At 34.8% G+C, this 13735-nt stretch overlaps 1 protein-coding gene across 2 annotated transcripts in view; it reads left to right on the top strand.

Moving 5' to 3' along the window:
* Positions 1 to 13735, top strand: part of LOC149780053 (nuclear receptor subfamily 5 group A member 2-like) — a 73246-nt gene that overhangs the window by 35358 nt on the left and 24153 nt on the right. For both annotated transcript variants that reach the window (XM_089936806.1, XM_089936807.1), the window contains exons 2-5: positions 1804 to 1932; positions 5530 to 5670; positions 10336 to 10988; positions 12253 to 12357. In XM_089936806.1, coding sequence (XP_089792932.1) covers positions 1804 to 1932; positions 5530 to 5670; positions 10336 to 10988; positions 12253 to 12357 — 1028 coding nt within the window. The remainder of the gene's footprint in view (positions 1 to 1803; positions 1933 to 5529; positions 5671 to 10335; positions 10989 to 12252; positions 12358 to 13735) is intronic.

The following is a 13735-nucleotide window of genomic DNA, read 5'->3' on the forward strand; positions in this document are numbered from 1 at the left end:
GAGATTTATATTTTAAAAAAGGGATGTCTTTGACACTCAGCTATTGTACACACTTAAGTAGCACTTTCACTGCTGTCTTGTTTGGAAGAATGTTTTTGTAAACCTACATTTAAATCTGCCTGGTTTTGTGGACCTTAAATCAGCAGTTTGTGTTCTGGCAACCCAGCATGCCTTGCCAGTGTACTATTCTGAAAGTTATTGTTTTTTGCACATTTGGTCATGGAGGTTTTTCTTAGCCTCGGTACATATATGGCAAAACATACAGGCATCTTCAATGTCACATTCTTCATCCGACTAAACTTGTTTTTAAAAACCATAGCCAGCTGTGTTTTTAACCATTGCTGCACAAAATAATGTTTTATCTTATGAGTAACCGTTACCTCATCTTTGGATGATGAAGGTTCCACTGGTTCAATAATAATAATATTATCATTAGTCGGTCATAAACTTGGTACAAAAGCTAATTTCTTTTGTTTCAGATCTATTTTAGTTTTATTTTGCCTTGGACGCCATTTTCAGTCAAACACTGACAGTATCTTTGAACAAGGCAAGTCATACAATTGAGCGAATGGAAAATTGTTGCTTCGTTCCATGACAAAGGTGCTCATAAAATAACAGTTTCTCCTGAGAATCACTTTAAAATCACTTGTATATTTTCCGCCTCCTTCTTGGGTATGGTGATTATACAATTCTAACATCCTGTTACTACAAGTGATGCGACAGTTACAGGTCACGTAAGGTCAGATCCAGGCTCCACACTCAGTTGAAACCCTATGTATTATGATAATATTAGCGTAAGAAACGGATGTGCACATGTTTTCCCTGTTTGGGAGAGATGTAATTTAGCCATTAAAGTAGTTAAACCAAACCTTGATTTTGTGTTAATCAGCAAAACATAATATTGGAATGTGGCAATTTACGTACCAGCAACGATAATTAGACAGAACCTTTGTTTTTTGTTAATCAGCAAAACATAACATTGGAGTGCATCAATTTATGTATCAGCGATGATTTTTGTGCATCAAATTGGAAACATCTGTGTATTTGATGCACGATGCATGGATAGATAAAACACTGGATGTATAAAAGTTGCACTTGCATAAATAATTACATACTAATGATGCACACATAATCCATGAATTGTCATGTTCTTCATAACTTATTTGGTCGATTATTGTCCTTTTTATTTCCTTGTGAAAAAAGGACGGTACATGTTTATAGGTGCTTCTTTCTTTGCCCTTTGCTAGGAATAAAAAAAACTTATTTAGAATCTTAGAGTATGTTAGCTATGGTTGTGAGCGTCTTTGCATCTGTGACCTTCGTTTCCTTGGTTCTTTGTCTGAAAAGATTTTCATCAGATTTTGATCTGCATTAAATTCTGGACCGTGTTTTTCGTTTTCAGTTTTTCAAAGAGCTTGGTTTACATTTAAATGCCATTAATAAAGGATTGTTCTTACTGTGTATTTTGAACATTATTGTATCATAATATCAAGGAATTTTAGGGTCTTGATGATTGGTGATTCATCTTTGTTATCATAAATGTAAAAAAGTTTTACAAAGGTACTGCATAACGATTCTGGTAATTTTTCTCTCAGATCTGTCAGTGTGTAAGCGGTCATACACAGGTAGTAAATTCATGGGCTAAAATTCGATTCATCCAATCTTTTTTGTCAAGAAGAAAATGGATTAACAATTGGGATATCATGCTACATGTATATGGTAGTTTTTATGATATTATTATTATTGTTATTATTATTCATATTATTATTATTGTTATTATTATTATTATTATTATTATTTTAGCATCTTCGTCAAGTAACGAGATTCAGTATCCAAATGATGTAAAGTCTGGATTTGAAGAACTCTGTCCAGTGTGTGGTGACAAGGTGTCTGGTTATCATTATGGCTTGCTGACTTGTGAAAGTTGTAAAGGTAAATTAAGTGTAACTTATACCATTTAAATTTCAATTCCTGCAGTATCCTGATATTAAAGATGAGATCTACTTATAATTAGTAGAATAAATAGAATTTTCAGTTACCAAGTCAGTTTCATGTTTTTTCAAACTTTTTTGAATTCTCATTTGTTGGCTTATGTCATAGACCAGAAGAGCATATGGGATAGCCTTTTGTCTGTCGTTGTCCAATGTCCGTCATGCATCCTTAAGAACGAACTTAAAGACCTAATACTATTTCCTACCTGAAATATTCTCAGCATGTTTTTTTTGTTTTTTTTTTGTTTTTCTTATTTCATGGTGTTTGTTTTTGTAATAATATTACTTTGTTTTTTTATCTTATAGTTGTTGTCTAATGTTGTAAATAGGGCATAACAGATTAGCATTTTTCTACTGATTTCAGATTCCGGATTTTGGGCATGAAATTTTTCCGATTCCGGATACGATTCAATTAATCGGAAATGCTAAATTAAAAGGTTTTTCAAATTAACTTTTTAAACCGTGTTACACACGTTTTGCACATCACACCGATGTCACAAGGGGAAGGATATGGCAGGACTATAGCTAAATGCAAGTTCAAAGCCACAGTGCCGACCCATTCTTTGTTCAACAATTAGTTGATCTTGCCGCCAGGCTTTAATTTTCCCGCCTTAATCATTTATGTCAGCAAGCGGCCAGTTCCATCCTGTACTTTATTCAACAATTAGTTGATCTTGCCGCCATGCTTTAATGTCGCGGTCAAATAAAAATAAAACAGGCTTTTGTTTGGTCCTTTAAAGTTGGCCTCTTGCGGCGACTTAAATAAAAGCAATGAAATCTGATCGATTCTTGCATTTTCCAAAGTGATCGGTGATTGAAACAAGTTTATTGTGCTGTGAAAGTTTCCTTATTAACTTTATTTATATTTACGATTGTAAGAATCATTTTCTTTTAATACCTCATTAGCATGTGTCAATGTATTCAATATTATGCCTTCATTATTGAGGATGTTGACATAAACGGGTAGGACTGTATTATATATTTTAATAAATTTAAATCTTTCAGTCTAACTCAAGTATTATCGTTTCACCCCGTTGTGTTGACCATATTGGACTTTTCTGACTTCTTATTTAACTTTATTAACGCACTATCGAATGACACGCAGTGTTAGACACGGTGCTATAGAAATTCAACTTTATTATTTTTATTATCCGAATCGGTCGTTCCTGCCTTGTCCGACTCTGATTAATCGGAAGTTCATACTATCCGGTGGAATCCGATTTCCGGATCAAAAGTCGGTTATGCCCTAGTTGTAAATCGCTTAGAGCTTCTAAACATTAGGCGCTATACAAAGTCCTCATTATTATTATTATTATCCATTAGCACAAGTTATTACTGCTCTTCTTTAACTACTTGGAGGATTGTCTTGAAACTTTATGCACACATTCGTCCCTTGGTCTATTTATTCCTAAATGTACTGCTCCCATGGCCTAGTGGTTAGAGCGTCTGCCTCGGATGCGGGAGGTCGTGGGTTCGATCCCCAACTGAGTCAAACCAAAGGATTGCAAAAATGGTACTAACAGCTGCCTCGCTTGGCACTCAGCATTAAGAGGTTAGTGTTAGGACTGGTTAGTCAGGTGTCAGAATAATGTGCCTCAGTGCTAGACATCACTATAAACTGCTACATTGCAGACATCGTAGCGATATGACTGAAAAATTGTTAAAGCTGCATTAAAAGTCCAAATCACATCACATATTCCTAAATGAAAACAGCTATCAGACAACCAGTATGGCCATGCAGCAGCCATCTTGAAAATGTTCTTATCATTATTCCTGAATGAATCAACAAATAGTTTTCACTAAAAGATGTTATATCGTGTCTGGTTGGTTCTAAATGAATATGATGTCAATCTGACATGTTGATAACCTTGTTATTGCTATTTTTCCTGAATGAAAAGTCTCTCCACTCCTCTTCAAATGGATGCCTATATCATCATGGCATTTTTATCAAAAGACTTTTTATAATATTTTGTTGGTCCTAAATGAAAATGGGGCCAGTTGTACATCCAGTATGGTTGCCTTGATGGCTGATTGTTTTAGACTCTGGAACTTCAGCATTGGTCACACTAGTGAATTATCCATGAAGAATAGTCACAGTTATTCGCGTAATTTGGTGCATTTCACCATGAAAGCAAAGTTGTTTTCACCTTGACATGAATTGCTTACCACAGATTGGTGCCTATGCTCCCCCAGTTTCAACTTAGAATGAATGATAGGTCACATATCTTGGCTTTATATTAAGTTTATTGATGGTTACATGGACGGAACTTGTGACCTAATTTTTCTTTCTTTGCAAAGAAGAATTTGTCAGATCATTTATATCACCTGTTAACACTGTAATAAAATGCTTTAAAGTGACAGAAGCTCTTGCAAATAATTTTCATGAAAGGGATGTAACTCTATTTATTTATATACCTCGTGTTGGGAGGGTGGGGATTGCCTGACTGTAAATCCTCCAGGAATTGACATGGGTAGATGTGTGTGTATGTTTTCATACATAAACGGGAGTTTTCTTTTTTCTTTTAAATTTCTAATGGTAAGAATTATTCTCTGACACATTCAAGTTGTTTTGTTTATTTCTTGTCTGGATATGCACTTCATGTTTTTTAGACAGTTTGGAAATAACGAATGTGTGTATGTATTTAAACACTTTATATTTATTGCAATGTTTTTAAAAGAATTATAACATTACCAAAATTCAGTTAATTCATTAATATGTGAGCCTATTCTGTTATTATTATCAGTTCTAATGAGCACTAAACATTGCTGTGTAGATCCAGGTGTTATACAACAGCATGTGTGTTGAACTGATTTGATTTGGTAAGTAACCATTGTTACCATGTATCTGAAGTATTGTAGAATTGGTAGAAATGATAACTCTGCCATTGTTTGCACATTGTGCAAGAAAATAAAGCAAGAAAGGGTCAGAACAAATGCAGCACAAAAAAGAAACTGGTTTCCAAAAATGTGCCAAAGTATGTATCTGCATCTCCAAGTGCAGAGACATTGTTCATGAACTTTCAGATTGAACACACACTTATAATATATATATATATATATATATATATATATATATATATATATATATATATATATATATATATATAAAGTTAAAATTTTCATATATAAGTGCATTATACTATATATAAAAAATGTTAGCTGAAACAGTACTGAAGAGCGTTTTTTGTTGTTTATAATTCCCAACAAGGTGTTTGGCAGAACTAGTCTATACTGAGATATTTGTATCTGTGTGAACGTTGTAACATGTTTCTGGCAAATTTGTCTCTAAGAGCGGAATAGAGGGTTCTTTCAGACAGTTTACTTTGTAATAGGTTTGAGTTAAATTGAACAGCATACTAATTACCTAATAAAATAATAGAAAGCAATACAGGAATGTTTTCCCATCACAAACCTTGTGTTAGAAGGGGAACAGTTCACCTTCACTAGCTCAGTTTGAGCACTACCATAAGTGCTTGTGGATTTGCAAGAGAGAACAATATTAATTTTCATCATTAAATTTCTCTTTTACATTTCTTAGGTTTCTTTAAACGGACTGTACAGAACAAGAAGGTCTATTCATGTGTAGACAACAGGAGCTGTCACATTGACAAAAGTCAGAGAAAGCGATGTCCGTATTGTCGCTTCCAGAAATGTCTGAATGTTGGGATGAAGCTGGAAGGTATTAAAAAGCTAGTTACATTTTGTTATGAAATTAATTAACTTGAGTTTGGATCATTCATCATATTCCAATTTCAAGATTTAATGGATCAGTAGAAAGTTACGGATGCACAGGTATGGTTCATATAATAGCAAACCAAAGTACTTGTAAGATTTATCTCCCTTTTCTCTGATTTTGTTAGTGATGCAGGGCTTGAAAATTATGACATGATAAAAAACTGGTACAAAATTTTAAGATCGATTTGGTAGCTTAAAAGACCAATAGCTTCCTCTTAAACCACAAAATAGATATGTAGTTAACTCGTTTTAAGACCATTTTTCAGTTGTTTCATCCTTTCTTTATTATTTAACTCTTATTTGTAGATTCCTTCTGTTATTGAAACATGTATTAATCCAGATCCCATGACTAATTTGTGTGTGTATGTATATATATATATATTATATATATATATATATATACACACACAGAGTAGTCCTCCCTCTTGAATGGCCCCTCTGACCAGTGGCCACCCGTTTCTTACAGCCAGAATCCATTGGCACTGACAAGTTTTTCAAAAGTACCCCTCAAGAATGGCTACCCCTCTAATGCAACCAGTGGCCAGCATATTAGTACAAAAATGTAAAATGTTCCCCTCACAAGCGGCCACTTTTTATTTCAAATGTATCCACCACCAATAATTACTTCATGTCATGACGTAAGATATGTAATCAGATTATCCCTATCGTTGATACTTGTCTCTCAATGTCAAGTTTCCGTTACTGACTAAAGTATGTACCAAGATTCAAATGATGTTTTTGAATGGTTTTGCAGTGTGCATGACAGCAATACCCACTTGCATATCACGCCTGCGCCAAGAATAAGAATAAGCAATGTATATTCAGTTGAAATAAGTCTGTTATTATAACAAGAAGAAGCTTTTAATAATTAATGTTACTTTTAGATGAAGATATTAAATGATTTCAAGTTTTTATTACTATGTACATTACATAACTTTTCCCCAAAAATTTAGTCCTCCTCTGGAAAGACCACCCATCTTATATGGTCACTTTCCCGGTGCAGAAGGGGTGGCCATATAAGAGGGGGGCCATATATATATATATATATATATATATATATATACACACACACACACACACACACACACTCAGTGTCTGTTGGCACAAATGGTGATAAAACTGCAATATGGCAATGAATGTCCATTTTGAAACAATGCCTATGGAAATTGTCATTTTAAATTTTATGGTAGTTGGCCAAGTTGTAATGTAAAGTGTTTGATGTCTGTTAGTGAATGCATTTTCGAGGTTAAAGTCAACACTATGATGAGGAAGATTGAATTAATTTTGAAGTTGAATTAGTGACGATAAAGAGTAAATTTATGCAAATAAATTTTTTTCTCCCTGAATTAAAGATTTAATAGTTTGTAAAGAAAATTCATATAACTGAGATATTTATTATAATAAATGCTACTAGATAATGAGTACAACAAAGTCAAATGAGATCAAGATCTGGAATGGGAAATTTCATGGTTCACTGAGCCAGCTACCATGATGTGTCCTTGGGCAAGTCACTTTACTCCGGTTGCCTTGGTACTAAATAACCTACTTGTGTTGTTGTACCATAAGGCACTAATCCAAATATATGGTGCAGCTCATTTCCAATTAACCAGACAATAATATATGTTTTCATGAATTACTTGAGCACAGCCTAAAAGTTTATTATCCAAATGCATGTGCATAAGGAAAACATGACTGTTCAGTGCGGACTTCAAATTTTAAGTGTCAAAAATATTGAAGTAAGCAGTGTATCCCCCAGGGGTGTAAAATTGAGGGTACGAAAAACCCCTTGGTGTCAAAACTGGGAGTCAAATCAAAAATGTGGGGGTCAAAAATGTATTGACAAATTTTGATACGACTCATACTTTTTTGGCTTGAAATAGGATATTGCAACTTGTACAACATTCTCTCTCTCTCTCTCTCTCTCTCTGTCTCTCTCTCTTTCTCTAAACATACAAATACACCAACATGCACAGTTAACAAATACATGCAGTGTCCATTCAAAGAATAATTTTATTAGTTCATTTTTCTTTTAAATTCGTACGTTTAACAGTCTCCTCAAGCAATATTATAGCCCAACACACTACATATAAGCCAATACAAAATGCCAAATAAATCTTTTTAACCAAATAGGAGTTAATTTGCTGCCTTTCATAAAATGTGTACTATCATAGGTTTCATTGTACTTCGTCCTAGAACACATTTATCCAAATATCAAGGAGGATAATGATTAATCGTCTTTCTAATAAGTTACACTTGAACTTTAAGATCTTTCTTTTATTGCAGCAAAAGTTAAAAACCAACAAAATCTGCAATGACCCGCTGACTTTGTAATCCAAATAACGCATTTGTCTCTGCAAGTTTACTGATTTCTTTGTTGTGAAATAATGTCTTAGGTTATAATGTGTTCTCCAGATATCTTATGGCAAACGAGGGCAGATTTAAAAAAATTGTAAAATCCTGTCACGAAAGGATTACTCACTTTTGCAGTCTTTGCAATCACGCGATCAGAAGTCACACTGATGATCATAATGAATGTGCTGTATTCCAGTCAAGGACATTATTTTCTCCATTTTTCATTAAAGTTAGATCCACGGTTACTCTTTTGTGTTCTGCTTCTTTCACTTTCTTCGCTAATGCTTTTTAGTGCATGACGTTTTAATCTGGAGACCACTTTCTAGTGCAACAAGCCTTGAGGTTAAACATCTAGATGACAGATGCTGAGCTCGATGGAAATCGCGAGATTAGGGGAAGCTACTCCATCATAACATTGCCTATGCTAGTCTGGTTCATTGTTTTTTATGTTCCCTGCGTTGCACTTTGCTATACGAATAGAGGAGCGCAAGGCAGGGAGCAAACAAAGTTGGGAACCAGTCAGTGCCTATACTCGAAGTATATACGATGCCATCCATCGTCCAATGCATTGGGTATTAAATAAATCCTGATCATATTATGAAAATCCTTTGCGTCAAAAAAACGCACGGCGACAAAATGTGTGCGTCAATTTTCTCCAGCGTGCGTCCCTGACGCACAAATATGCGTAAAGGGAAACACTGAGTAAGTAATATTATTTCGTTGTCTTAGCACTGTTGTTGTTATAATTATTTTGATGGCATTATTATGATTATTATTATTATTATTATTATTACATCATAATGATAGATATATTTTGTTCTCTCCCAAATTTATGTTCGATACAAGATTATTGTATCCTGCTCACTAGAATCCATCCTGTAAGTGAAATCATCATATGTGTAAAATATACACCAATCTCAGTTTGTTCACGCTAGATTAGCCAAATGCTTAACTCATCCATGTTAGGATATGTGTGAAGCCTCTGTTGAACAGGAAATCATTTTGTTGTGACTCATGAACCGAAACATCAACTGTCTATACAGGCATGTTTTGAATATTTAGTGACTCCAGACTCAAATAAAAATGGATGTAACTCAAATCTCTTATCAAAGAAGAACCTTTTCTTAGGGATAGCTTGAATTTACAGGCAGATGGATGAAAATATCTAATTTTGCCTGTGACACTGGCACCAAACATGACTTCCTTTTCTGCTGCGAGGTCCTTTACAGTACAATTATGTCTTTTTACTTGAGGCCCTTTACAGTGCAGTTAAGTTTTGACATGAGGCCTTTTTCTGTACAGTGATTTATTGTACATGTGGCCCTTTACTATGCAGTTATGTCTTGACATGAGTCCCTTTACTGTACAGTGGTGTATTTTGATGTGAGGCCCTTTACTATGTGGTGATGCCTTTTGACATGAGGCCCTTTATTGTGCAGTGATGTATTTTTGACATGAGGCCCTTTTACTATACAGTGAAGTCTTTTGACATGAGGCCCATTACTTTGCAGTGCTGTATTTTGACATGAGACCCTTTGCTGTACAATGGTGTATTTTGGTGTGAGGTCCTTTGCTGTGCAGTGATGTATTTTTGACATCAGACCCTTTACTATGTGGTGATGTCTTTTGACATGAGGCCCTTTACTGTGCAGTGATGTATTATTGACAAGATGCCCTCTACTGTACAATGTTGTATTTTTTACATGAACCATGTTACTGTGTAATGATGTATTTTATGAAAAGGAATATAACTCATGTCTCTTCTCGAAGAAACTGTCTCAGGGATAGCTTTAATTTACAGGCAGATAGATGACAATATTTAACTATACCTGTCTGGCTGGCACAAAACATGACTTCCTTTTTTGCATTGAGGCTCTTTGCTATGCAGTGATGTCTTTTAACATGAGGCCATTTTCTGTGCAGTGATGTGTTCTGACATGAACCCCATTATTGTGCATTGACATGAGGCCCTTTACTATGCAGTGATGTCATTGTGTGCCTTTTGCAACAAGTCCATTTTAGGCAGTTTTTATGCAAAGTAAACAGTTTTTTAAACACCTGTATTTTGTCAGGAAATTCTAGAAGCTATAATTTTTTTTAGCACCTGTTACTAACTGTCTTGACATCAGAATATATCTATATCTTCCATCATTTGTCATGAATGCTGCTACCATAGATTCTGACATTTTATCTGACAGATATGTTTCATTTTGAAGTGTGTTAGAATTATGGTTTTAATTGAGATGTCTATTTACAGCGGTGAGACAGGACAGAATGCGCGGAGGACGGAACAAGTTTGGTCCAATGTACAAACGAGACAGAGCACTTAAACAACAAGCAGTACGACAACAGCAGCATATACTGACATCTTGTCAGATGAGACTGTCAAATGGCATGGGACCTTTGTCAACAGAATCCCAGGATATTAAACCAGACCCTGCCACTTTAATGTCAACAGCTGCGAGTATGGGTTATGGAGGGGTCTCATCACCATTGTTGTCGAATAATCCATCCCCAGTTATGCAGGATTCTCCTTTGGTCCATCTCCACCATTCATCACAACCTGAGTCACCAATCACTCCAACATCTCAGGGCTCCTATTCAGGTGACCATGGCTATCCGTTGATGGTATCAACAATTCCCAATAGTTACCAATCTGCCCTTCATGCTGTGCCTCACCCGGCTCCATTGCCACTTGTTCCTCAGCTAATTAGTGACTTAAAGGCTAGTTTGGCTGATGAAAATGAAATCAAGCATAAACTGTTGACTTTCATTCAGAGTGAATTTGCAAAGGAGGATTTCACAAACTATTCACAGAAGTTATTGCAGATGATATGTCGACTTGCAGATCAGTTATTGTTTCTCATGGTGGAGTGGGCAAGGAGTTCTATATTTTTTAAAGAGCTGAAAGTGAGTATATCTTGTTTTGGTAGAAATTTCCATTGTTAAATGTATTGTCGTCTGTTTAATGAATCATTAATTCCTTTATCTTGGCATACAGGAAAGACTTTGGATGCCATATGTCTATTTTAAAATGTGAGAAAAAGTAAAAGAGAGAGCCATTTATTCATTTATGAATGGAAACATTCATTGTTTTATGAGTGGTTGTTCGTTGATTTAAGGTTTTATGACTTAATTTAGCAGTATAGTCAAAGGAATGTTGTTATATTTACATCACAGACTTTAACTATATATTTTAAGGAGTTTGCCTTTTTTTGCCTTATATTTGATATGCATTGAAAAAACATTTAAAATCTTTGGAACTTACAGTATTTTTGTTTGGAAGAGGTTGTCATCTTGAGGATTTTAGTGATTTTTACATTTGTATTTTTGAATTTAAGTTTTGTTCATCGGTTTTTAAACCCCAATCCATCCATCCTTCCATCCCTCCTGACCGATCAATCAATCAATGGGAACTTGTTTTACAAATGAAATCTGGTTTTGTCACTATTAAGACAGCTGTTGCGACAGAACTGCATGTAGTCAGAATCAATTGACAGTACATGCAGCTCATTCATCCAGAAGCTAGAGCTATCAGGAAGCAAGTCTTGGATGATATGTAAACGAGTCTTACCATATAAATTCACTTTCTGATAAATTTTGTTCCTAGAGCCATGGGCTACTAGAATGATGGGACTTGGTCACCATATATTGACATGAAGTAGACCAGCAGACTACTAATCTTTGTAATATGAATTGCCCCAACTATTGTAAAGGAAAATAAATTGTAATGATGTATTTAATGTTTCCCTTTACCCTAATTGTGCTTCAGAGACCCCAGTCTTTTTAATTTGACCCCCAGTTTTGATACCAAAGTTTTCTTTTTGTTGCTCAGTCTAACCCCCAGTTTTGACACCAAGGAGATATTTCTTGGGCCCCTCAATGTAATGCAGGGCTACAAAGGTGATTTCTTTCGAAATTTGTTTGACCCTGCCCTTTGATGGCAAGATTCTTTCTTAAAATCATACAAAAACAATCATTCTTGCAGCTCTGATGAATTGATCTGACACTTGGTTGAAACCTGATGCAAACAACCATGTTGATGTACAGTCTTTCAAATAATTTAGCTTAATTTGACAAGTTTCCACACAGTTTGGAGTCATTTTATTCAGTGTTTGTAGTGGGGACATTGGTGTTTAATTTGACATTTTTCTGCTTTCTATGTGCTTTGCAGGTTGAAGACCAGATGAAACTTCTGCAGAATTGCTGGAGTGAAGTCCTTATTCTTGACTTGGCACATCGGTTAGCTCGCCAACACTGGTCGGGAGAACTTGTCTTTGTAAGTATCACATAAGTGAGAAGCCACTTCACATGATTTTGTTAATGTAATATTAATTAAATTCTAAGGTAAAACATATGCTCTCAGTAGAATTTAGACAAAAATGATACTGTCAAGTTCTAGTATTTCAAAAGGAACATCTTTGCTTTCAAGATGATACTGTCAGGTTCTAGTATTTCATTAGGAATGTCTTTTCTTTTAAGATGATACTGTCAGGTTCTAGTATTTCATTAGAAACGTCTTTGCTTTCAAGATGATACTGTCAGGTTCTAGTATATCATTAGGAACATCTTTGCTTTCAAGTTGATACTGTCAGGTTCTAGTATTTCATTAGAAACATCTTTTCTTTTAAGATGATACTGTCAGGTTCTAGTATTTCATTAGGAACATCTTTGCTTTTAAGATGATACTGTCAGGTTCTAGTATTTCATTAGGAACATTTTTTCTTTCAAGATGATACTGTCAGGTTCTAGTATTTCATTAGGAACATCTTTGCTTTTAAGATGATACTGTCATGTTCTAGTATTTCATTAGGAACATCTTTGCTTTTAAGATGATACTGTCAGGTTCTAGTATTTCATTAGGAACATCTTTGCTTTTAAGATGATACTGTCATGTTCTAGTATTTCATTAGGAACATCTTTGCTTTTAAGATAGAATGAAGTCATCTAGGTAATGATTAGTATAATTGTCAGATATTAGCCAGACTAGCATTTGTATATTATTAACATCTTGACAGTCAATATAACCATTAGTATAATAGTCTAGACACAGTTATTATGACATTCCTTGTACTGTATAGGGTATATTATTATAATCTTGACACAGTTTAACTGTTCCTTGTACTGTAGGGTACATTATTATAATCTCGACAAAGTCATTATAACCATTCCTTGTACTGTATGGTACATTATTATAATCTGGACACTGTCAATATGACCATTCTGTGTATTGTAGGATACATTATTATAATCTCTACAAAGTCATGACCATTCCTTGTACTGTATGGTACATTATTTTAATCTGGACACTGTTGATATGACCATTCTGTGTATTGTAGGGTACATTATTTTAATCTCGACAAAGTCATTATGACCATTCCTTGTACTGTAGGGTACATTTTTATAATCTGGACACTGTCAATATGACCATTCCTTGTACTGTAGGGTACATTTTTATAATCTGGACACTGTTGATATGACCATTCTGTGTATTGTAGGGTACATTATTATAATCTTGACGCTGTCAATATGACCATTCCTTGTACTGTAGGGTACATTTTTATAATCTGGACACTGTTGGTATGACCATTCTGTGTATTGTTGTTGTTGTTGTAGGGTTTAACGCCATTTTTCAGCACACAATAGACTATACATGG

The sequence above is a fragment of the Sinohyriopsis cumingii genome, chromosome 16, assembly GCF_028554795.1.
Source record: "Sinohyriopsis cumingii isolate HCF-2022 chromosome 16, ASM2855479v2, whole genome shotgun sequence".
Taxonomy (NCBI): Eukaryota; Metazoa; Mollusca; class Bivalvia; order Unionida; family Unionidae; genus Sinohyriopsis; species Sinohyriopsis cumingii.